We start from the raw sequence: 22,164 nt of genomic DNA, 5'->3' as shown, positions 1-22,164 counted from the left end.
CAGATTAACCCGTAAGCTTTTTCACCAGTGAAATCTGGGCATTTGCAGCGCCAGCTTCCTGGGTGGTTCCATGAGATGAGTCTGCAGTGACTGGCACAGGCCATGATCCAGGGCTCCCTGGACATTTATCTTCCCCTACAGTAGGGACTGGTAAAAATGGCGTATTTGAGGAATATTTAGTGACAGGAAATAAGTGAAGTGTGTAACTCCATATGATCCAAATGTCATTACAGATCTCTGTTTTTATGTGTGGAGATAAAAAGTCTCAGGGGGATGGTTTTGTAGGTGTATTTTATCTTTTTATGGTGTTCAATATCTTCCAGGTTTTCTCTGGGAGCCTCTCAGTATTAAAAAGCACATACATACATATGTCAAAACTTATCAAGATGTGCATTTAAATATGTGCAGCGTGGAGTGTGTTGGTGATGGTGGTGATAGTGCAAGAAAGCTGTTGAAACAACAAACAAGTCCTCCTCACTCACCCTGTGTCAGAATGTTAGAGTTTAGGGTGGGGGCGTAGGGAGGGGGTGTAAATACAGAAGGCCCTGCAGTGGCCAAGATGCAGAACAGACTGAGGGGTGGGGTTAAGAGAGGAAGAAGAGGAGTTCCCACTGTGGCTCAGTGGGTTAAGAACCCAGCTAATATCCATGAGGACACGGGTTTGATCCCTGGCCTCCCTCAGTGGGTTAAGGATCTGGTGTTGCCGCGCACTCCGGTGTAGATCACACAAGTGGCTCAGATCCCACGTTGCTGTGGCTGTGGTGCAGGCCAGCAGCTGTAGCTCTGATTCGACCCTTAGCCTGGGAACCTCCACATGCTGCAGGTGCAGCCGTAAAAAGAAAAGAAAAAGAGAGAAGAAAGGGGTCCCAGGGGGATGGCAGGTACCCACAGGGTATGGATGTCATGGCTGATGCAGCATCATGGGCACTTTGCCAAGGGAATGAGGACAGTTGGGGGGCCAGTAGAGGCGGGGTGAACCAGCCCGCTGGGGGGTCAGGAGCCTAGGTCCTGAGTACCAGTCGGTGAAGGGGCTCAGTTGGAGAGAAGGCATCGCGGGCAGTGGTGGGAGCCCCGGTGAAGGTGTGGGGACAGGGGCTGGCGTGCGTGCTCGGTCAGAGGGTTGAATAGGAAGGGACCAGCCTGTGGGGGCCTGCGTGGGCTGTGGGAGGGACGGAGAGTGAGGAGGTAGGGTTGGTGAGGTGGCCAAGTCCACATGGTCAAGGAGATGAATGGGAGCAGGGAGGAGGGTGTCTGTCTACCTTGGGGACCAGAGGCTGGTTCGGCCAGTGCCTAAGAGATTTCACGGAACATATTTTTCATGAGGGAGCTGGCAAATGAACAGAGGTGCTGGCCTTGGAGGGTGGGTGGGGCCAGCTGTTTGGAGGTGGAATCTGCCAGGGGCCTGGAGGTAGGGCAGCACATGGGGCCGTGTGCCAGGTTTAGGTTTGAAACCCTCTCTGCCACCTGAGAGCTGTGTGGTTTTCCGAAGTCCCATATTCTCTGTAGACTTCCTCTTGTAAGGATCTGTTCCATATGGACTCCGGTGTTCATTGCGGCACTATATGCAATAGCCAAGACATGGAAACAACCTAAATGCCCATCTACAGAAGAGTGGATAAAGAAGATGTGGTACAAAATACACAATAGAATATTATTCAGTCACTAAAAGGAAAGAAATAATGGCATTTGCAGCAACATGGATGGACCTAGAAATTATGCTAAATGAAGTCAGCCAATGAGACACTAACGTCATACGCAATCACTGACATGTCGAATCTAAAAAAAGGACACAGTGAACTTCTTTGCAGAACAGATGCTGACTCACAGACTTTGAAAAACTTATGTTTCCAAAGAAGACAGGTTGTGGGGGGTGGGCTAGGGGTTTGGGATGGAAATGCTATAAAATTGGCTTGTGATGCTCGTTGTACAACTCTAAATGTAAATAAAATTCATTGAGTTAAAATAAAAAACTATTAAAAAAGGACCTGCTCCATCCATGTGAGCCGTGACTGTTTAATCACGTGGGTATGTCATCTCTATGACGATTCATCGGACGGCACTAAAGTAGATTCTTCTTTCTGACCTTTCAGATCGCCAGCGTCCTGACATCACGGAGCCCCTCTGTCCTCCTCACTTTGGTGAGTGGCTGGCATCCAGGGACCGGGCAGGGTTTGAGTACAGGGAGGGAGGGGCTTTAGGAAGCCACTTGCCCTGGCGGAGGTCGGGCCGGGGGGGAGGACTGAAAATTGAGAGCGATGGTCAGTAGGGACACCTCAGTCGGACCGGCCGAATGGGTCCAGGCCCACGTCCTTGATTCTCTAGTCACCCTGGGCTGGGCCGTGTCCTGTCCCAAGGCCCTTGTGACAAGATACCACACTCACCGCACTAGAGGATGTATCGTGTCCGGCTGTGCTCTCGGGGTTTGTGGATGGAGATTATCGGTTTGCTTCCATCCTGAGTTTCCTCGAGTGTTAATAGATTTTGATAATGACACCCTTTGCATCTGCCTGTGAGGGTGCGGGCTGTGTGCCATCAGATTTTGAACGTGGGGCACCGGGGGACCGAGGGCCTGCCGTAGCCTGGGCCGGGCAGGGGTGCACGGGGCACCCCAGCAGGGCAGTGGGGCGCTTGGGCTGTGAAGTGGTTCTGAGAAGAAGCCCGTTTTCTTACACCTCTGTGACCCTGGGGAGCTTCACCCATGAAGAGTGACCCGTCTCCTTGGTTAATTGATTTTTACAGAGAGAGTTTTTCTCGGTTATTTTTGTTAGCACTTCACCTGGGCTCCTGTTCCCGCTCTGCTGTTTTGATGGCTGAGAAGAAAGGTTATGTTAGATGATTGTGGTCACGGAGGGGCCTGTGTGTTTTATTGGGGCTGCAGGGGATACAATTAGACAGGACCTGAAGGTCTGGAGGGAAGAACGGGTGTTTGAAAACTGGTGTTTTCCGCCTCCCTGGGGGGAATGACATTTTCCCCCGAGTCTTTTGTTTTGTCTAAGCTCCTCAGTTCCACTTGGAGTCTCCTTACACTTAGGAGAAAGGGGAGGCATGTCACACCGAGTCCTGGTGTCCCTGAGAAAGAGGCCCGTCTTGCCTGAGTCGGGTCACAGCCGCCTCTCTGGAAGGGCCGGATTTGACAGGGCTTAGCGGGACACTGTCCATGGGGAGCGGGCCAGCCTGGGAAGGTGGGGTGTGGTCGGCGGTGATCCCGGCCTAAGCTCCTCTCACGCAGATGCCGCCTGTGCCCAGGCAGCCTGAGCTGGGTCAGCAGACGGAGGAGGCCTTGCTTTCCCTGCTTTTCAAGTTGTAGCAGAGGAGGGAGGGCTGCCTCTGTGCTGGGACCCAGCTTAGAGTTACCTGAAAGGCAGGAAGGGATGAGTTGGCTGGGCTGGGGCGGTCTTCCCCCTTCTTACCCAGTCCCCGTGGGGCAGGTCTGTGTCCTCACATTCCCTCTCTCTCCCCAGCGCGGCGTCAACACCGACAGCGGCAGTGTCTGCAGGGAGGCCTCCTTTGAGGGCATCAGCAAGTGAGTCCTGGGCCCCGGGAACTGCCTCCTTTTGTCCTCCACCAGCTCGCACCCTTGCTAGTGGGCCTGGCCTCATCTATAAACTCCACCCAACATGGGCAAGGAGGAGGGGTTTGAGCGGGTATTTTGAGGAAATGCTTAGAAAAATAATTTGCCTGGAGTTCGTGCTGTGGCGCAGCGGGATTGGTGGGATCTTGGGAGCACTGAGACGCAGGTTTGATCCCTGGCTGGGCACAGTGGGTTAAAGATCCTGTGTTGCTGTAGCTGCAGCTTAGGTCACACCTATGGCTCGGATTATCCCTGGTTTGGGAACTCCATATGCCGCGGGGTGGCCAAAAAAGAGAAAAAAAAGAAAAAAATGATTTGCCTAAATTCACTTTGACTTTAGGGATGGTTGTCGCTTTCCTGCCGAGCTCCATCGTGAAAGCACAGGTCCGCTGAGTGCTTCGGGAGCTCCCGCCCCAGGAGGCGGCTATTTTTCCTCCAGAGACCTGTCCTCAGCTCTGTGGGTTTTGTCTTATCAGTCCCCACCCCTCGCTCTAGCCCCGGACCTCTCCCAACCTGGCCCGAAACTCCTGGGTCCCCTGCTGCCCCGGTCCCAGTTTGCCGCCCTGCTATCCGAGGAGCCCTTGAAGGGAGAGGCACCTGTCCCTCCAGGCTGCAGCGTCTCCATCCCCCGCCCCTCCCCTGGCACACGTACTCTGCGCCACCGTGTCCTCTGTTGTCCTTTGGTGGACTGAGGCGGTGGCAGAGGAAGCGCCGTATAATTATGTATGAGCCTGAGCCATGGGAGTTTGTGCGTATGTGTGATGTAGGGTGATTAGGAGGGATTAGGAGCTCATAAATATGTATCACTCTCCCCAGTGATAAGAGCGAGGGAGCTGGGGGAGCGGGTATCAGGTTTGCTTCTTTTCATCGCACAAATCTCCGCACCCCCTTGGGAGTTCCCCAGAGCGCCCCTGCCTCCCACACTGGTGGTGATGAGCCCAGCTCATTGAGATGCAGGCCATGGAACTGCTGTCTCTCCCCAGGCCCTTGAGGGGGGTGGTATGGGGCGCAGCCGGCTGCTGCCTGTCTGGGTGAGCCTCCCCTGGTCCCCCAGCACTGCCTGGTACCGGTGCTCCTGTGCCCTGCTCCCCTGCCTCAACCAACACCGTGGGATATCTCTGCTTCCCTGCGCTGGGCCTTTGGTCTCTGTCTTGTGGGAGGAAGCCCTGGTGGCTGCCACACCGATCGGTTCTGTGACCTTGGCAGAACTTGCCCTCTGAGCCTTAGCTCCCCACCACGAACCCCGTGTAGCATGGTGCTGCTCGGACTTGCCCTGGGATGAAATGAGATCCTGCTCATCCAGAGCCTGGCATGGAGCTGGTGCTTAGTAAATAGTTGCCTGCAAGCAGATCCCCCCCTTGTGCTTGATGTCCCTCTGGGCCTCAGTTTCCCCAGCTGTGTAGTGGGCTTGTGGACTCAAGGGTCTCTGATGACGACATTCCTGGATGTCAGTGAGCTGTGGGGCTTCTCATCTTGGCTTGGCACCCCCGCCCCCGCCGCCAGCTGAGGTCTCTACTGCAGAGAATGCCTCCTCAGCACCCTGGGCACAGGGCTGGTGGGGGGTATGTCAAGTCTGGCTCCTGGCTGATCCCTAAGGTTTTCTGGGGGGAAGGTGGGGGACGCCAGCAATGTCATCACTGTCAGTGGCTAGATCCCACTTCCCTGGGAGGAGTCCCCCTGTGAACCGGCCCCCTCCTCTGAGCAGACCCCAGCCTCTGTCCTTTCCTGCTCCCTAAGTACATGTGGCCTCTGCCAGGAGCCCAGAGAAGCCTGTGCTTGGCCAATATCCACCCCCTCTTCTCCCCACCCGGGCCATCAGCATTTGGAAGGCTTCTGGGAGAGCCCTAACTTTGCACAGCCCCTTAGGCACTGGGCTGGCCTGCTCCAAGCCATGGTCCAGCCCAGACTACGGGCTTCTCCCCAGGTGCCTCACTCCTGGGCCGAGCACCTGCCTCTTTGCTGGGGGGATTTGTGCCCACACCCACAGGTCGGCCTGAGTTGTCTGACTTGGCTGATGTACTGCAGGCGAGAGCCCTCCCGGGCGTCTCTGTCTCGGAGTCCCCTGGCCTGGCCATGTTACCCTCCCTCCTGTCCCCTCACAACTCGCTCACTGTGGCACCCTTTGTGTGGCTCCGCTCTTAGAGGTCACTCCCCTGGGGTGCTGCTCAGGCCCTGCCTCCTACCCATCCCACTGCCAGCACCTCAGCCTGGCTGCCTCCTGGTCCGTGTGCCAGACGAGAGAGGCCCCTGTCCTCCAGAGCCAGGGTGACTCAGTGACCGTGTTCACCTGCCTGCTGTGAGCATCTGCAGCTGTTTGCAGGGATAATAATAGCCTATTTGCTAAGTAAGATGAATCTTGCTGTCGTCCCACTTTCCGGTGCTCAACTGTGTCGATCACTGGTCGCTTCTCACTGCCCTAATGAAGTGCCTTATTCCTGGAATTTGGGGTTTTGACCCTTTTACACTTCCCTGCAGCACCTCCCATCAACCTGCTCTGGCACAGGTTTGGATTTTGGCCTCTTGATTTGTCAGTTGGCCCACCCCAGGCCACCTTTATCCCTCGGCCTGGGGACAGCAGGGAGCTTGTGGTGTAATAGTGGTCTCACCTGTCCACCCGTGCCAGGCTCTCCAGGCCCTGATCTGGTTGGGCGGCCAGCCTGTGACCTTCAGGGTTGGTTGCTGCAGGTCTATCACCTTGCTGGGGCTGTGGGTTTGGTCCTGGAAGACCTCCGACCTCCCTCAGCCTCCCCAGATCAGGGCCAGGCCACCCGCTGCTTGTGGCAAGGAGCATGCCAGGTATCACAGTGATGGGGTCGGTAGAGGGCTGGGAGCAGGGAGGCAGAGGAGGGTGTGGGGGTGTGGACATGCACTGGGATCTCCCCATGGCCTGGGGCCCCTGGACTCACCGAGGGGCATGGCTTTGTCCTCCCTGTGGAGCTGGGGGGGCAGGATTATGCTGGGCTGAAGGGAGCAGGTGAGGACAGGCCTCGTGCCAAGTTTGACTGTGCTGGGATCGGCTCAGGGCCCCCGCTGTGGGCTCTGGCCAGAGGGTAGGGTCGGGAGCTCACTGCCAGCACCTGGTCCTCCCCTCAGCCCCAGGGCCAGGGCTGATCTGTTGTAGAGCATAATTCTGCAGAAAAGACAGCTTCTTCCTGTGGGCTGCGTGTTCCACAGCTGCCTGGAGCAGCTGGTTCCTGCAGCCGGGGAGCAAAAGCTGCACGATGAGCATCTGAAGAGGTTGGCTTGAGAGCAGGTTTTCTTGAGAGAGACAGACAGACAGACTCTGACTATGAAGGGAAAGAGGTGATCTGTCGGGAGCCAGGTGGCCTGTGGGCCCTCCTGGCCTGAGACAGTTCCCTCCAAGGCAGGCAGACTGCCTGGGAGCCCTGGGTGGGGGCAGTGAGTCCAGACCACTCTGTTTTCTGTCCTTGTCTGACAGTGAAATATGGTTGATGCTCTACATCAACCGGTTATTCAAGATAAGCGTATTTCTTATCTTTTGGCATTTACTGAAACTGCCTTGCGTATTTGAAGACAATTGGTTACAAATTAATTCAATTGAAATGAGTAGTTAAATATGAAATTGCTGAATTGGGGGGTTATTAATGCAAGAATATTAATATCCAGAGATGTGAATTTTTAAATCCAAGAAAGAGAGGGACGTTATTAAAATTTGGCAGTTACAATAAAATGCCACTCCATGGTCTGGGGGCCAGTGGCTTTCTGGTTACTGCTAACTTCTGTATCAAATTAACATTTAGGATTGGGCTTCTGATTATGGCCCATGGAAGCTTTATGAGTCTCCTGAAAAGACAAGAACCCACCCTAGTCCCCCAGCAAGGGTGGAAAGGGGGCCTTCCAGGGTCTCTTCTCCATTCTTGGGTTAGAAACTGCAGGGACGAGCCCACAGGCCAGGGCAGGGCTGGCTGGGCCTCCACTCTCACCCTCCATCACCTGGCCTGCAGGTAGAGCCCACCAAGGAGTTACCCTCTGCTTCCAGGACACTCCCCTGCCCCCATGGGGCTCTGGTGGGCTTTGTTGTTGTTTTTGCACAGTTTTTACATGCCCTTTGTAGAAAGCTGTAACTAGCACAGAGGCAAAAGCAGGGAATGTTCAAATTGGATTATCCCAAGTTAAACGGCTGACACTGCGGTGATTGTCTTTTGGGCTCTTCTGTGTCTGTCTGAGTGTGTTTTTGTGTCTGAGTGTGCATTTATGTAAGTGTGTGGGGTTTTGTATGTGTGTCTATTTTGGGGTAGGATCTTTGTGTGCTAATCTAAGTATATGTTTGTGGGTATATGTGTGTGTCTAGTTGTGTCTACTTGTGTCTGAGTGTGTGTGTTTTTGTGTGTGTGTGTCTGCCTGTGTCCATGAATATACATCTGTTGTCTCTGAGTGTGCGTCTATTGTCTACACATCTGTGTGAGTCTGCGTGTGCCTCTTTCCTAAGCGTATGCCTGCCTGTGTATGTCTTTGTGTTTGCATCTGTGTCTTTGAGCTGGGTCACTTTGCTGCTCGTGTGGGTGGGTGCATGTGTGTATTCATACGTACATTTTGTAAAGTGAGATTTTACTGACGTGTTTGGTTTCTGAGGAGAAAGGGCATTGCTTTTCCTAGCATCAACGTGACATTTGGCAGAATGGGAGACAGTCTATATTGCCATCTTTATTTATGTCATCTGCTGCTCTGTTCTTTACTCTGAGCCACTGCTATTTCACAAGTAGGGCTTGATTCTACAACATTTTGGTTGACCTTGAATTAAGTAGTGTTAGTTGTGTAGTTAGAGCTCCCCAGAGCTTTGAGGATCTGGGATCCCCCCAGCCTGCTTCTCTCTCCTCTCCCCTGTCCCTCCTGTAGCCAGGAGTGGGGGTGCCACCTGCACAACCATAGCATTAGATGGGTGTTTTCAAACACTGGTGATTGAGGTCATGGAAAGTGCCCGGTTGGTCACAAACCTGCATGTCCTGTGTGTCATTTCCTGACCCGAGCTGGAGCAGGGCTCGGAATTCTGAGTTTATAAAAGCTTCTCTGCTGAGGTCCATGCATGGTACTGGGCTATGTTGCACTTCTCCAGCTTTCTCACTGATAGCTTGAGCTCTGGGTCACATGTGACACAAGCATCAGGGGTATCCTTCAGCCTGACCCTTTTGTCTCCTTTTTTTTTTTTTTTTTTTTTCATTTGTAGTCTTCTGATTGAATAATAACTTGCAGCTTTGTAGATTTTTCTGTTGTATTTTATTGATTTCTGCTTTAAAATTTTTCTTTTATTTTCTTTAGGTTTTATTTGTTCTTTACCTTCTTGAGAAGAAGAAAGGGCATTTGGGGAGTAGAAGTTTAGATCATTGATTTTTCAATGTTCTTTTCTACATTTATATATATATATAGTGTTTAGGGCTGTATATTTTCTTCTAAGCATTGCTTTGGTTTCATTTCACCGGTTATGATATTCCATGTTTTTATTCTCTCTGTCATTGTTATTTCATCTTTGAACAGTAGGTATTTAGAAGTGTATTGCTTAATTCCCGAGCAGTTTTGGATTTCATAGTTTTCTTGCTGTTAACAGTTTTCTGGTTTAATTCTACTGTAATCTATGTACTTGAACCCTTTGAAATTTATTGAAACTTCCAGCATATGATCATTTTATACATGTTTCGTGTGTACTTGAAGAGACCATGTTGTTGGCAGTTGTTATCTGTAGTGTTCTGTGTATATCAACCAAGTCAAGCTGGTTAATTATATTATTCCTACCCTCTACCTCTTTCTTTACTAATTTCTCTCATTCTGCCATCAGACGAGGTATGTGAAAATCTCAGACTGCTTGTGGATTTATCTGTTTCTCATTTCTGTCATTTTTTTAAAATCAGTTGTATTGGAATCAAATTTACATACAATAAAATTCATTTTATGTATAATTCAGTAGGTTTTTAAAAAGAGCTTAGGATATAGTTCACAAACCTTTCAATTGACCCACTGAGGCTGTACAATTAAATGCTTCTTGAATTTATAGATCTGTAAAATCATCATCACAATAAATTTTAGAACACCCAAAAAGAAACTCTGGCCCCTGGCAACCACTTAGCTACTTTCTGTCTCTGTAGATTTGCCTATTTTAGTATTTGATATAAATGGAATCATGCAGTATGTGGCCTTTTATATCTGGCTTCATTCACTTAGCATGTTTTCAAAATTCATCTGTGTCGTAGTGTAAATCAGTCACTTTGCTCATTTTTATGGCTGAAAAATAGTCCAGTCTAGGGATATATTGGTTTCTGTTTGCATAATCTTTTTGTATCCTTTCACTTTCAATCTAGCTGTGTCTTTGAGTCTAAAGTATCTCTTTAGAGCGTATAGTTGAATCTTTTTTTTTTTTCATCCATCCTGCCAATCCCTGCCTTTTAATTGGAAAATTTAACCCCTTTACATCTAAAGTAATTACTGATTAGGAAGACCTTCCTTCTGCCTTTTTGTTATTAGTTTTCTGTATGTCATTCATTGTTTCTGTTCCTCAGTTTTTCTGTTAACTCCCTTCTTTTGTGTGTAGTCTAGCTTGCATCCATATCAACTTTATTTCAATAGCACACAAAACATAGGTTCCCTTTGTGCTGTTATTAAATACAGAGTGCATCTTTGTACATTTTGTGATGATCTGCACAGGTTTATACTTATTGCTTTATGCAGTTCTCTTTTAAATCAGAAAAAAAGGAGTTACAAACAAAAAAGACTTTTACACTGTTCCTTTACTTGTGGTGTAATTACCTTTACCAGCACCCTTTTTTTCCTCATGTGGATTACTTTGGGTTATTCTCTAATGGCCTTTCACTATCGTCTGAAAGAGTCCCTTCAGTATTTCTTACAGGATAGGTCTTCAAGTGATGAATTTTCTCAGTTTTTATTTATCTGGGACTGTTTTAATTTCTCTTTCATTTTCGAAGCATAGCTTTTTACTGGATATGGAATCTTGGTGACAGATTTTTTTTCTTTTATCACTTTGAATATATCATCCCATATTCTGCCTTCTGGTCTCTATAGTTTCTGATGAGAAATCAGCCATTAATCTTATTGAAGATCTTTGTAGGTAATGAATTTATTTTCTTTTATTGCTTGCAAGGTTTTCTTTTGACAGTTTGATTGTATGTCTGGGTGCGAATCTGTTTGAGTTTGTCCTACTTGGAGTTCATTGAGCTTTATGGATGTTTACATGCATGTTTGTCATTAAAGTTTTTGACGATTATGTTTTCAAATATTCTTCTGTTCCATTATCTCTGTCCTTTTCTTTTGGGACTCCTATTATGTATATGTTAGTAAACTTTTTTTTTTTTTTGGCTGTGCCCACAGCCTGCAGAACTTCCTGGCCGAGGGGTCGAAACTGAGCCACAGCAGTAACCTAAGCCAACACTGAGTCCTTAACCACTGTGCTACCAGGGAACTCCCTGTATGTTACTATACTTAATGGTAGAGGCTATGCTGTCTCCCTGGTGAGGGTGGAGGATGGTGTTTTGCAGCTAGGCAGCTTGTTCTCCAACTGACTATACTTGGAGGACATGGCCCAGGCTACAGAGTCTGCTGCAAGAAATGAGCAGCAGGCCTTCTATTGTCCAGGGACTAATGCAGTTAGAACTTGAGGCCTTCTCTCGGTCAGTCCTTCTCTTGGTATATCTTGAATGAAGTATTTCTTCCTGGGGGATGATAGACCATTGACCAAATGGGCTTTAACTTGTTTTCTCTCCATAGGTTCAATGTCAACAATACCATTCTTCATCCGGAGATCGTGGAATGGTGAGTACGCTTGTGGCTGTTTGTTGTGCTCAGATCATGAAGGTGAGAGACCTGCTGTTCCCTCACACTGACAAGCTGGTCTCTCTTAACCTCTTCTGGTTTTATTTGTTTGTTTGCCAGTTGGTCTGTTTTCCCAAGAGGGCATGAGTCACTCAAATATCAGTTAAATTTCTCTTTTTCTTTATTTAGGAGTTAAAAAAAAATTTACCATAAATGAGCCAAACTTTCATAGTTAAGTAGATAGTGAAAGGAATAAAAAGAAACATCATATATAATCGTATTACCAGAACGGTAAACATGTCTTCCTCATGTCACACATACGTCTTGACTAGTTGGCATCCTTTATACTGTCATTTTTTGCCTGCATTCTTTCCTGCTGTTATGGCAGCCCCTACCTGCAGCATGGTTTCCATTGGGTCACAGCAGGGCAAGCTGCTTCCGATTGGGCATCACTTCTCTGGGCCCTGGAAGAGGCCCTCCTACTCTGATGTGCTACCAGCTTTCTTCCTAAGCCATCGAGTTGCTTTTTGATAGCACTGAAACGTGTTTTAGTTGTATGGCTGGTTGGGGACCTTGCTCACCTAGTGTTGGAGCTTGGGGTCACTGTGACCTGAGGATAAGTATAAGTTGGCTGGTGAGGTTGGGCGAAGCACAGAGTGGGGAGAAGGGGAGTGTGACGCAGCTGAGGGACCACTTGTTCAAAGGCTGGAAATGAAAAAGTTTGGCGGCCAGCATAGAGCCACCTCCTGGGGCAGTGGCACCTGAGGTTGGTCAGAGAGGCGGATAGGGGCCAGCTGGACCCATGGTATCTGCCTGGACTTGGTCTTAAGACAAATGGGAACTGGGGAAAACCTTCAAGGACTTAAGCAGGAGAGTGGTAGGAGCAGGTTTGCATTTTTAAAAGTTGTGGCACTTGAGTGGGAGTGGGCTGCCAGTTAGAAGGCTGCCGTGGGCTCCAGGTGGCCATGGAGTGGTGAGTGACAATGTTGACAGGAAGGGAAGGTAAAAGGAATGCTCCTGGGAGGAACTAGTGAAAGGTGGCGTTGACGGTGACTCTGGGTTTTTGTCCTGAATAGCTGGGTGGTGTGCCACCAAGATGAGGCGGTTGAGGGACCTGTTTGGGGTGTGTTGAGTTTGAGGCAGATGCCAGTGGGAGAGAGGCTGGGCCGGAGGTGACGATCTGAGGGCTGTTGACAGACATCGGCCTTGACCCTTGGAAGAGCTGGAGGGCAGGCTGGCCAGTAGCTCCGTTGGCAGCCCTGGCCCAGTGCCCATCACAGCCGGCCACACATTCTGAGCATGAGGGCCTGTGTCCTTGCAGTAGACGGCCAACTCTCCATGGTTTTTTTCGTTTTTGTTTTTTTTGCTTTTTACGGCCACACCTGCAGCATATGGAAGTTCCCAGCTAGGGGTCAAATTGGAGCTACAGCTGCCAGCCTATACCACAGCCACAGAAACACAGGATCCGAGCCGAGTCTGCGACATACACCAAGCTCATGGCAATGCCGGATCCATGACCCACTGAGTAAGCCCAGGGATTGAACCTGCGTCCTCATGGATACTAGTCAGGTTTGTTTCCACTGCACCACAATGGAAATACCCCTCTTCTTGTTTTTATGAAATAACAAATACCTGGCCCTTCTATAGCCCCTAGTTGGCAGAAGACTAAATCGGGGGTACTCGGGAAGGGGCTTGTGTCCCCTCATGCCCGAGCTGTGACATCCCTCATGGCCACTTGCACTCCGGGTGCTTTGGGGAGCAGGACTGGGTTGTGCCCCCCAGTGTCTCCTGGGGGACAAATCATTAGTTCGTCACTTTGGAACAAACACACTTTAATTCTGGTGACATTTCCAAGGCTCTGAGGCAGATTCTGCGTTCATAAGATACTTACCAATTTATTAAAGCCAGCAGCAGAAAGGACTTATTTGGCATTTGATGGCAGTAGAACTATTTTAGAAATGTCACATTGTCCTTACTGCCTCAGGGGTGTGTTTTAGCAGCGTGGGTTCTGGCCTCTGTCATGACTGCAGTTATTCTGGGCGAGATCCATGGAGGTCACCAGTCATTCCCTCCTCCGGTCACTGGAGGAAGGATTCCGGGTGGGATGGAGGGAGGGTAGGCTCCTCATTTACAGGAGAGACTGAGTTTCCATGGTGTTAGATTAAGACGCATTGGTGTGTCTTTGGACCCCTCTGTCCTGGATGCCCCATCAGAGAAGCTGCCTGGGATAATGGAAAAACTCCAGATTCTAACCCCAGCCTGCCACCCCCCACCCCCCGCCGCCCCCGGGGAAGTCTCTTAACTTTTCTGAGCCTCAGCTTCTTCATCTGTAAAATGGGATGTGGTGCGAGTTGCCATGGTGTCTCAGCAGGTTAAGAACCCAGCTAGTATCCATGAGGATGCAGGTTTGATCCCTGGCATTGCTGTGAGCTGTGGTGCAGGTCGTAGATGCAGCTTGGATCTGGTGTGGCTGTGGCATAGGCCAGCAGCTGCAGCTCTGATTCAACTCCTAGCCTGGGAACTTCCATATGCCATGGGTGTGGCCCTAAAAAGAAAAAAAAAAAAATGGGGATGTGGTGGTGCTTAACTCAGTGTAGACATGAGGATTCATGCTGCCTCACAATTACCATAGACCAGGTGACTTATAAACAACAGAAATGTATTTCTCGTAGTCCTGGAGGCTGGGCGGTCCAAGGTCAAGGCATATTTAGTGTCCGATGAGGACCCGCTTTGTGGTCCTTAGAGGGCTGTCTTCTTGCTGTATCGTCACATGGCAGAAGAGGGGACAAACTCTCTAGGGTCTCTTTTATGAGGCTGCCAGTCCCATTCATGGGGGAGCCACCCTCATGACTTAGGCACCACCCCCCAAATGTCATCACACTGGGGATAGGTTTCAACCTGTCAAATTGAGAGGAACAGGACATTCAGTGTATAGCACCAAGCCTCCGTTTCCTGCAGGGTAGAAGTGCTCCCCCTTGACGGATGACTCAGGGTTTGAGTGACGGCATAAGTCAAGTACTGACATATCCTCATAATCACAGCTGTCACCTTTGGAGACTTCTGTGTGCAGGGCATTGCGCTAAGCACTTGACATGTCACCTTATTGAAAGAGGCCTTTGTAACCTAGGGACTCTGATTATGCCCATGCTGCAGATGAGCACACTGAGACACAGGGAAGTGATTTACCCAAGAGAAGGCCAGGAGCTGAGCTCAGGCCAATGGTTCCAGGCTCCTGTGCTGCCATGTGCCTCTGAGGAGCACCCTGAGGGGACAGGGGGTGCTGCCTGAGTGTTAGCCTTCTTCTCCGTTCCTTCTTGGCCGCTGGACCCACTCAGACCCTCCCGGATCTTGTGTGAGGCCAGGGTGGGGGGCGGGTGGAGGACTGGGAAGAGGTGGCTAAGCTTCTTCCAGCACAGCGCCCTGCCCCTTACATGCACCCCAGCTCCTGGGTAGCAGCTGGGCTGGGGCTTTGGGATCCTTTCCAGAGCCTCGCTGATTGGGAGGCAGCAAGCAGCCTCTCCCAGCACAGGGGAAGCTTCCTTTCTCATTTGTGTTTGGGTATCATTCATTTCCTGTCTCTGACTGCTTCATTGTTTTCCATTCTCTCAAGCAGTGCCTTTTTGATTTCCTGTAAATTCCTCTATAATCATACTCTTCTTCCCCACAAACATGAGATCATAACTGATCATTGCTTTCGTTGCGCGCAGGGGCATTGCAGTTTGAATCTGGAGGTCAAAAGTTGAAACTTAATAAGAATCGGCGTCTCACTTCCATAATCTAGGCTGTGGTGCTGCTTTCCTGTTCCGCAGATGATTAAATTGATCTGAAGGTGGGGTAGGAAATAAAAGGAGATACTTCTGTACTATCTTAATAGCTCGGCACTGTAGATTTCAGTTAAGCGCCTCCAGAAGCATCACAGAAGAGTGAGCGTGTCTGCCATTGCCATGTGCCTTCTTGTTTTATTATTTTTTGTTTTATTACAGTATAGTTGATTTGCAGCGTTCTGTCAATTTCTGCTGTTCAGCAAAGTGACCCAGTCATGCATATATATGTATACACATTATTTTTCTCATATTATTTTCCATCATAGTCTATCCCAAGAGACTGGATATAGTTCCCTGTGCTCTACAGCAGGACCTCATGGCTTAACCATTCTAAATGTAATAGTTTGCATCTACTGACCCCAAACTCCCACTCTACCCCTCTCCCTCTCCCTCCCCCTTGGCAACCACAAGTCTGTTCTTTCTTGGGTTTTCAGTGAGACTGTTAACTTGAGTCACACGCCAGTATGAGAGCTATTAATTACATGGAGTGAAGGTGGTCTCGTGTACTCCCCAGGCCATGGGGAAAACTTGTCTATTTCTCTTTCCCTGCACTTCCGCTCACTGGAGATGGTGAGGTGTGGATGCTTTGGGGCACCAGGATCCTGCGTCCCGGGTAACGTGTCCCAAATTAGAAAAGGAACGTAGAGGATGACCTAGATTCTTGGTGTGTCTCTATGAAAAGTATTCCAGGAGCTTGCAGCCTTGTCTCCCAGTGAATAGGCATTTAACCCCCAGTCACTGAGAAAGCCAGGTGAAAAGTGGGAACCCGAGGTAGTAGGGGCCAGTGCAGCTTGCTGTGCGCTGGAAGGCTGGACACAGGCTGACGGGGCGTCGGACCCTGGTTGCAGCTCTCCTTGCACATGGCCCACGACTGCCTGACCCTGGTCAGGTCACAGGCACCATAGCTGAGCTAAACCACCATTTTCTTCCTGGCTCTGGTTTCTCTGAGAAGACTTATTGATTGAGCCTCAGAGGATACATCATTCCAACCAGCTCTTTCCCTTCCGTCCTTCCTGTGGTCCTGGGATTTTTACCCTTAGTGTCGCCGGGTCACAGGCCCTGTGGTCCTGTGGTCTCGAATTCCCGCCCATTTCTCCCTTGGAATCAGCCCCTCTGCATTCATCTCCAGGAGAGTTCCTATCCCATCAAATGGGTTTTGTTCAACACTGTGGCACTTTGATGCTTCGAGACTGATTTTGGAAATCCTTCATCCCGTCTTGCTCCTGTTTTAATCACTGGAGCGTTCAGACCTCGCTTAATTGATGTCTTAATCCTGGGTTTAAAGCCCAGAGGCAGTTTTGTGACTTGTAAATATTTAAGGGGGAAAAATAAAAGATGGTACCAGTGAATCTCAGCCTGGCCTGGGTTTTGTCATTTCAGGCCTGTAGCAGGGGACTCTGGGCCTGTGCCCCCTCCCCCTCCCCGCCTGTGGTGCCGCCTTTCTCCTTGAGCAGCCGCCTTGATGTGGCCATGAGCCGGGGACTCTGCCTCAGTGCCCGTGTCTCCCACACATGTCAGGCCTCTCCTCTTGCTGGTGGAAGAGCCCGAGCTGTCTTCTGCCCAGATGTCTTTTTTTTTTTTTTTTCTTTTTAGGGCGGAACCTACAGCATATGGAAGTTCCCAGGCTAGGGGTTGAATCAGAGCTACAGCTGCCGGTCTACACCACAGCCACAACAATGCGGGATCCGAACCACATCTGCGACCTACACTGCGGCTCAGGGCAACTGAGCAAGGCCAGGGATCGAACCCGAGTCCTCAGAGACACTGTGTCAGGTTCTTAACCCGCTGAGCCACACCAGCTACTTCCCCACCCAGACTTCTTAAGTGGCATCATTGTTACCCTGTCCTGAGCCTTGGCCCCTGATGCTTCCTGGAGGAGGCGGCCTTTGTCCTCTCCTGGGGATGGAGACCTTGCAGATGATATTTCTAACCACCGTCCTGCACACCCTCAGGCCGGACAAGGCTGGGGCTGAGTGAGCTGCTCAGCATCTCTCCTCCAAGGCCGCTGGGCCTCTGGAGCCTGAATCCCCTCTCCTTGCCATTTTGTGCTCAGGAGTAAAGGAAATCGCCTCATCAGATTCAGGGCGGGAATTCTTCCTGCAGATGAGGAGAAACTGCAGAATGCTGGGACGTCTTCGTGTTCTGTGCGGTAATCTTGAACACGGTTTCTGGTGCTTGTGTTGTGCAGATGAGCAGGGCCCGGCTGGGGTGTCTGGGCCGGGGCGAGCCTTCGGCCTGCAGTGCCCTGTCGATTGGGGGAGCCAGCACACCGAAGCCGTCTCCTTTCAGGGCCCTCAAAGCTTGGATGAAACTGGGCCAGGCCAGTGCTCAGCCAGGCCAGCTTCACTGGAGATCTGCCTTTGTGGGGCAGTTTGCCTTGGTTCAGTTTGATCCCTTCTTCTTTTTCTTCTTCTTTTTTTTCTAACACGACTGCAAAAATAAGTCCAAAGTGAACCAGCTCTAGAGGCCTAGTTTGTCATCTTTCCCATGGTAACATTGGAAAAGAAAGCAGGATTCTGGGCCTCCGTGGCTACCATGCTTATTGTCTCTGATGAGCAGGGAGTATGGCTTGAGCTCCAAGTGTCCTCTCTCTTGTAGCCGATGGCAGCTTTCCACTCCCCCTGGCCCCCCACTCATTTCAAGACCCAGGTGCTCACGCTGGAGGGAGGAGGCTGATGGAGAGTGTCGGGAGGTTGGAGCAGAGACAAGAATATGCCCACCTGCTGGCTTCATGTGCCCTCCCTGAAGTAGGAGATGAGTTTATTCATCTGAGAAGGAGCCCCGGGAGGGCTCCGAGGTGGAGAAAGTTGAGAGGAGCCTGCATGCTCCCCTCCTGGCAGAGCTGGCATGTGCGGAGGCCCGTGGCAGCTCAGCCCTCACGTCCGATACACACAGGCTCTGGAGCATCCCTCGTGGGGGGTTGGCCAAGCCCATGCTAATGGAAGAGCACAGGGCCTCGGGGTCTGAAGTGCTGGCAAGGGTGGTAGCTGGGAGGCTGGACCAGGGTTCTAGGCTGAAGAGAGAGGCAGAGGGTCAGAGGCAGTACAGCCTGGGCCTGGTTCCCACTCTGGTCATCCCCCCATCAGGAATAGAGAAGCCCACTTCCCACTCATGGTTCCTGGGGTTGCTGCCAAGCAGGGCGTGAATGAAGCCCCAGGGGCTGTTAGGTTATCCTGCAGCCCCTCCAGGCCATAGGGAACCAGCTTTCCGTTCCCCCGGGGGGAATTGCTCTCAGCGCCCGGAGGCAGAGCCAGAGCACTTGAATGATGGAGAAGAAACTCACGCTTCAGGGTCTGCTCCTTGAGAAAGAAGGCACGTTTGTGTGGAAAAAGCCTCAGTGGGTTGGGGGTTTGTCTTTCCCACATTCCCTGGAAGGTTTTACAGTCTCAGGAAGGTGTCCCTGTGCTGAAAGAGGCCTTCCTCCCTTCCCAGTGACAACTGGCCGGCTGTCCAGCTGGGCACCGTGGAGACAGCCTGTGTCAGTGGCCGCCTCTGATGGTGGCAGAAGGGCCTTCCCTGCATCCTCGCCTCAACTGGGGCCAGCTCAGGGCCCCAGGCTGCAAAGGTGGACAGTGGCTGGATAAGAGATGTGCTGTGGACGGAGGGGCAGGCTCTGGTCTGCCGTCATAACATGCCACTTTGCTGATCTGGAGGGGGCTTGAGCATGTCCCCTTGGTGAGAGGGAGAGGTGGCCATGTGGGAGTTTTGGTGAAGGCGGGTCGCCTTTCATACTTTCATACCGGACCTAGAATCAGCCATGAGGGACGCACGATGGACTCCATGTCCTTAAGGACGGGGCTTGGCTGCCACTTAAATGCCCTTGACCTGGGTTGCTTATTTGCAGTGGGTGGAAGCAGAAAAGAAATATTTATTTAGCTTCTCTGCAGGAGTTTTACTTGCTGTTGAGGTTGATTGCAAAGACCAGAAACCTAATCAAACTGGCGATTTAACATGCGTTTCTGTGAGGACCCCCAGAACCCCCCTGGAGTCCAGCTGGTAGGAGGCCCAGCTGAGCCTTGAAAGGACGGCAGGGTCTCCGGGTTGCATCTCCCTGCCCCACAGAAAGCACCCTCCCTCAGTCTCCTCTTCTCTCTGCCGACCTGCTGTTTCCACATTTACACCTGCACTCGGGGCTGGACGTGGCTGCACTGCCCCACCCCCCTTCCCTACTCCCACCCTGTCTCAGGTTCCCAGGGTGGCCTGGACAGGTGGGTGGGATGGGGAGGAAATGGGAGAACTGCAGCCATCTGAACAGAGTCCAGGGAGTCAACACACTTAAGATTCAGGGCCAGCAGCCTTGCTGTGTAGATTGTATCCCTGTTTTATGGATGAGGAAACTGAGTCGCAGTGAGGCAAGGTGTGTCTGGCTGCAGAATTTGGGCTTCCACATCGTAGAACTGCAAACAGCCTGCTGGCCTTGGGCTGGGATGGGCCGTGCTAATGCAGCTAATCCCTCCTGGGGCTTGGCCACTCACTCCCTCGCCCGGGCAGCCCACCTGCTGCCCTGGACCCTCTCCCCAGTGTGGAGGTCTTCCTGGAGGGGTCCGCCAGCTCCTGCTGGAAGTCGCTGACTTGCTGCTTTGTTTTCCTTCCCTGTCTGCAGCCGGGTCTTCAAGACGGACATGGAGCTGGAGGTTTTGCGCTACACCAATAAAATTTCCAGCGAGGCCCACCGGGAGGTAAGCACTGGCTCGCTGGATGTGCTGCTCTGGGGAAGCAGCATTGCTCTGTGTGGGGCAAGGGGGCAGTGTAGAGATGGGTGGCTCTGGTCCAGAGCCAGCAGGAAGTGTCCCTGCAGGTGGGAGATGCCACGCTGGCTCTGTACTGTTCCCCAGGGCAGGGGGTGCACAGAGGCTCTGCCCCAGTTCCTCACCGCAAAGCCCCCAGTCTCAGGGAATTTCCCGGCGAGAAGTCCTAACTCCCAGAGGGCTAGGGCTCGTCCTCCTGGCACAGTGGCTATCCCAGCTCCTTTTTAAAGAATCTTTGGTTCCTAACTGTGATTCAAGCACATTTATTACTCTCATCATTTGCTAAAAATGCTCTCCCATGGTTCTTTCCCGAACCTTCCCAATTACCTGAGGAACAAGAGCAAATCAGGAAGTATGTATATGTTTTTTCTTGTTAGGGTCACAGGTGTGGCATATGGAAATTCCCAGGCTAGGGGTCAAATTGGCACCACAGACGCTGGTCTATGCCACAGCCACAGCCACGCCAGATCTGAGCCGCGTCTATGACCTACACCGCAGCTTGTGGCAATGCTAGATCCTCAGTCCACTGAGTGAGGCCAGGAATTGAACCCTCATTGTCTTGGATACTAGTCGGGTTCTTAACCTGCTGAGCCACAGCAGGAACTCCAGGAATGTAGTTCTTGATCGGGTCAAGCGGTTGGGAGAGCCCAGCACCTGCCTCCTGACATTTGCAGCTTTGTGTCAAGAGCTGGATGGGGGTTATTGGGAGCAAGAGAATCTCTCATGTGAGTTCCTTTTCTCCGTGTTTCGTAAGGGAGGAAACCTTTTAGGCTGGTTGCCATGGCCTTCCGAGCATCACGTCTTCACCAAACATGTCTTCGTTCAGTTTTTACTTGCCTTCGAAGTGTTTATCGGCTTCCGAATAGCAGTGCTCTGAAGTGGTTTAAATAAACTGCATGGCTTTGGAGATTTTTTGGAAGAAGAGATTCTTTTGAAAAAGTGCAATACATTATGTATAAGGCAGTGTTACTTATCTCCTTAATACAAATGTCTTTGCTTAATATCCATCCTCCAGGTAATGAAGGCTGTAAAAGTGGGAATGAAAGAATACGAAATGGAAAGGTAAGCTGCTGTGTTTCTCTGGGTAGAGATTAAAATGTAAAAAACAGTCATTGGCGTTCCCTGAGCAAGTAACAGATGAGGCGCGGCCGCGGCGCAGCACACAGATTGAGTGGGAATTAGGAGCAGGGCCTCGACGTCCTGGGCAAAGAGGATGTTTCTTCCAGCTGTGGCCACCTCCCTGGCTCTTGGCAGCGTGTTGGATGGGAATGGTTTTTGATTACTTTTCAGTGTGGTTTCGTGCCCCGTCATTCCACTCTTGGACCTGGTTTCTGCAGTTTGCAGGCAACTTTAGCAAATAGCTGCTATTGTGACTCCGAACGCCACTAGTAAAACAGCTTGCCATTTTTATGTGTAAACACTGCCATTATGTCTGCTGTGCTTGAACGACTGGGTTGCAGGATGGTTAAGTGGCCCATAAAGCGTTCTGGAGAGCTCTGTCGTCCTTTGGTTCCAATTAGGCCTGCTCCTCAGCCCCGCTCCGGGACCCGGGGCTCAGCATGCTGCTGCCCACTGTGCGAGGAAGCCCTGGGCTCAGACCCAAAGGGCCCTTTCTCCCCCTGCGACATAATAATGAAGGCGCCCTTGGTCTCTGCCCCAGAGCTTGTAAACCCCTCGAGATGCCCCGAGCGTCAGAGAGGAGTGTCTGCTGGTGTTCACCCGGCGCCCCTCTCCCCGAACCTGAGTTTATGCTGAGGGGCTCCGGAGGATGGAAGCCTGTTGCCAGAGGAACCGACCAGGTGGCTAGAGGGCTGGAACTGAGCGGAGAGAGACTGGAGACTGGGTTCTGACCAGTGATCTAATCAACTGTGTGTCTGAGGAGGGAACGGAACGTCCGTAAACCCCCTAAACCACAGGGTTTGGCGAGCTTCTGGGTTGGTCAACGAAGGCAGCACCTAGACAGGGTTTGGAAGCTCCATGCCCCTCCCTGCATACCTTGCCCTGTCTTTTTTTTTTTGGTCTTTTTAGGGCCACACCCGCAGCATATGGAGGTTCCCAGTCTAGGGGTCAAATTGGAGCTACGGCTGCCGGCCTACACCACAGCCACGGCAATGCCAGATCCGAGCCGCGTCTGTAACCTACACCACAGCTCACGGCAAGGCGGGATCCTTAAACCACTGAGTGAGGCCAGGGATCGAACCTGCAACCTCATGGATCCTAGTCAGTTTCATTAACTACTGCGACA

The 22,164-nt window shown here is 51.1% G+C and overlaps 1 protein-coding gene across 1 annotated transcript in view; it reads left to right on the top strand.

The window, feature by feature from the left end:
* PEPD (peptidase D) overlaps positions 1-22,164 on the top strand; it is a 113,327-nt gene that overhangs the window by 25,083 nt on the left and 66,080 nt on the right. The window contains exons 5-9 of the mRNA XM_005653273.3: positions 2,091-2,138; positions 3,462-3,523; positions 11,303-11,347; positions 19,775-19,850; positions 20,935-20,981. Coding sequence (XP_005653330.2) covers positions 2,091-2,138; positions 3,462-3,523; positions 11,303-11,347; positions 19,775-19,850; positions 20,935-20,981 — 278 coding nt within the window. The remainder of the gene's footprint in view (positions 1-2,090; positions 2,139-3,461; positions 3,524-11,302; positions 11,348-19,774; positions 19,851-20,934; positions 20,982-22,164) is intronic.

Source organism: Sus scrofa, chromosome 6 (genome assembly GCF_000003025.6).
Source record: "Sus scrofa isolate TJ Tabasco breed Duroc chromosome 6, Sscrofa11.1, whole genome shotgun sequence".
NCBI classification, from domain to species: Eukaryota; Metazoa; Chordata; class Mammalia; order Artiodactyla; family Suidae; genus Sus; species Sus scrofa.
This window is presented reverse-complemented; position numbering and strand designations above follow the sequence as displayed.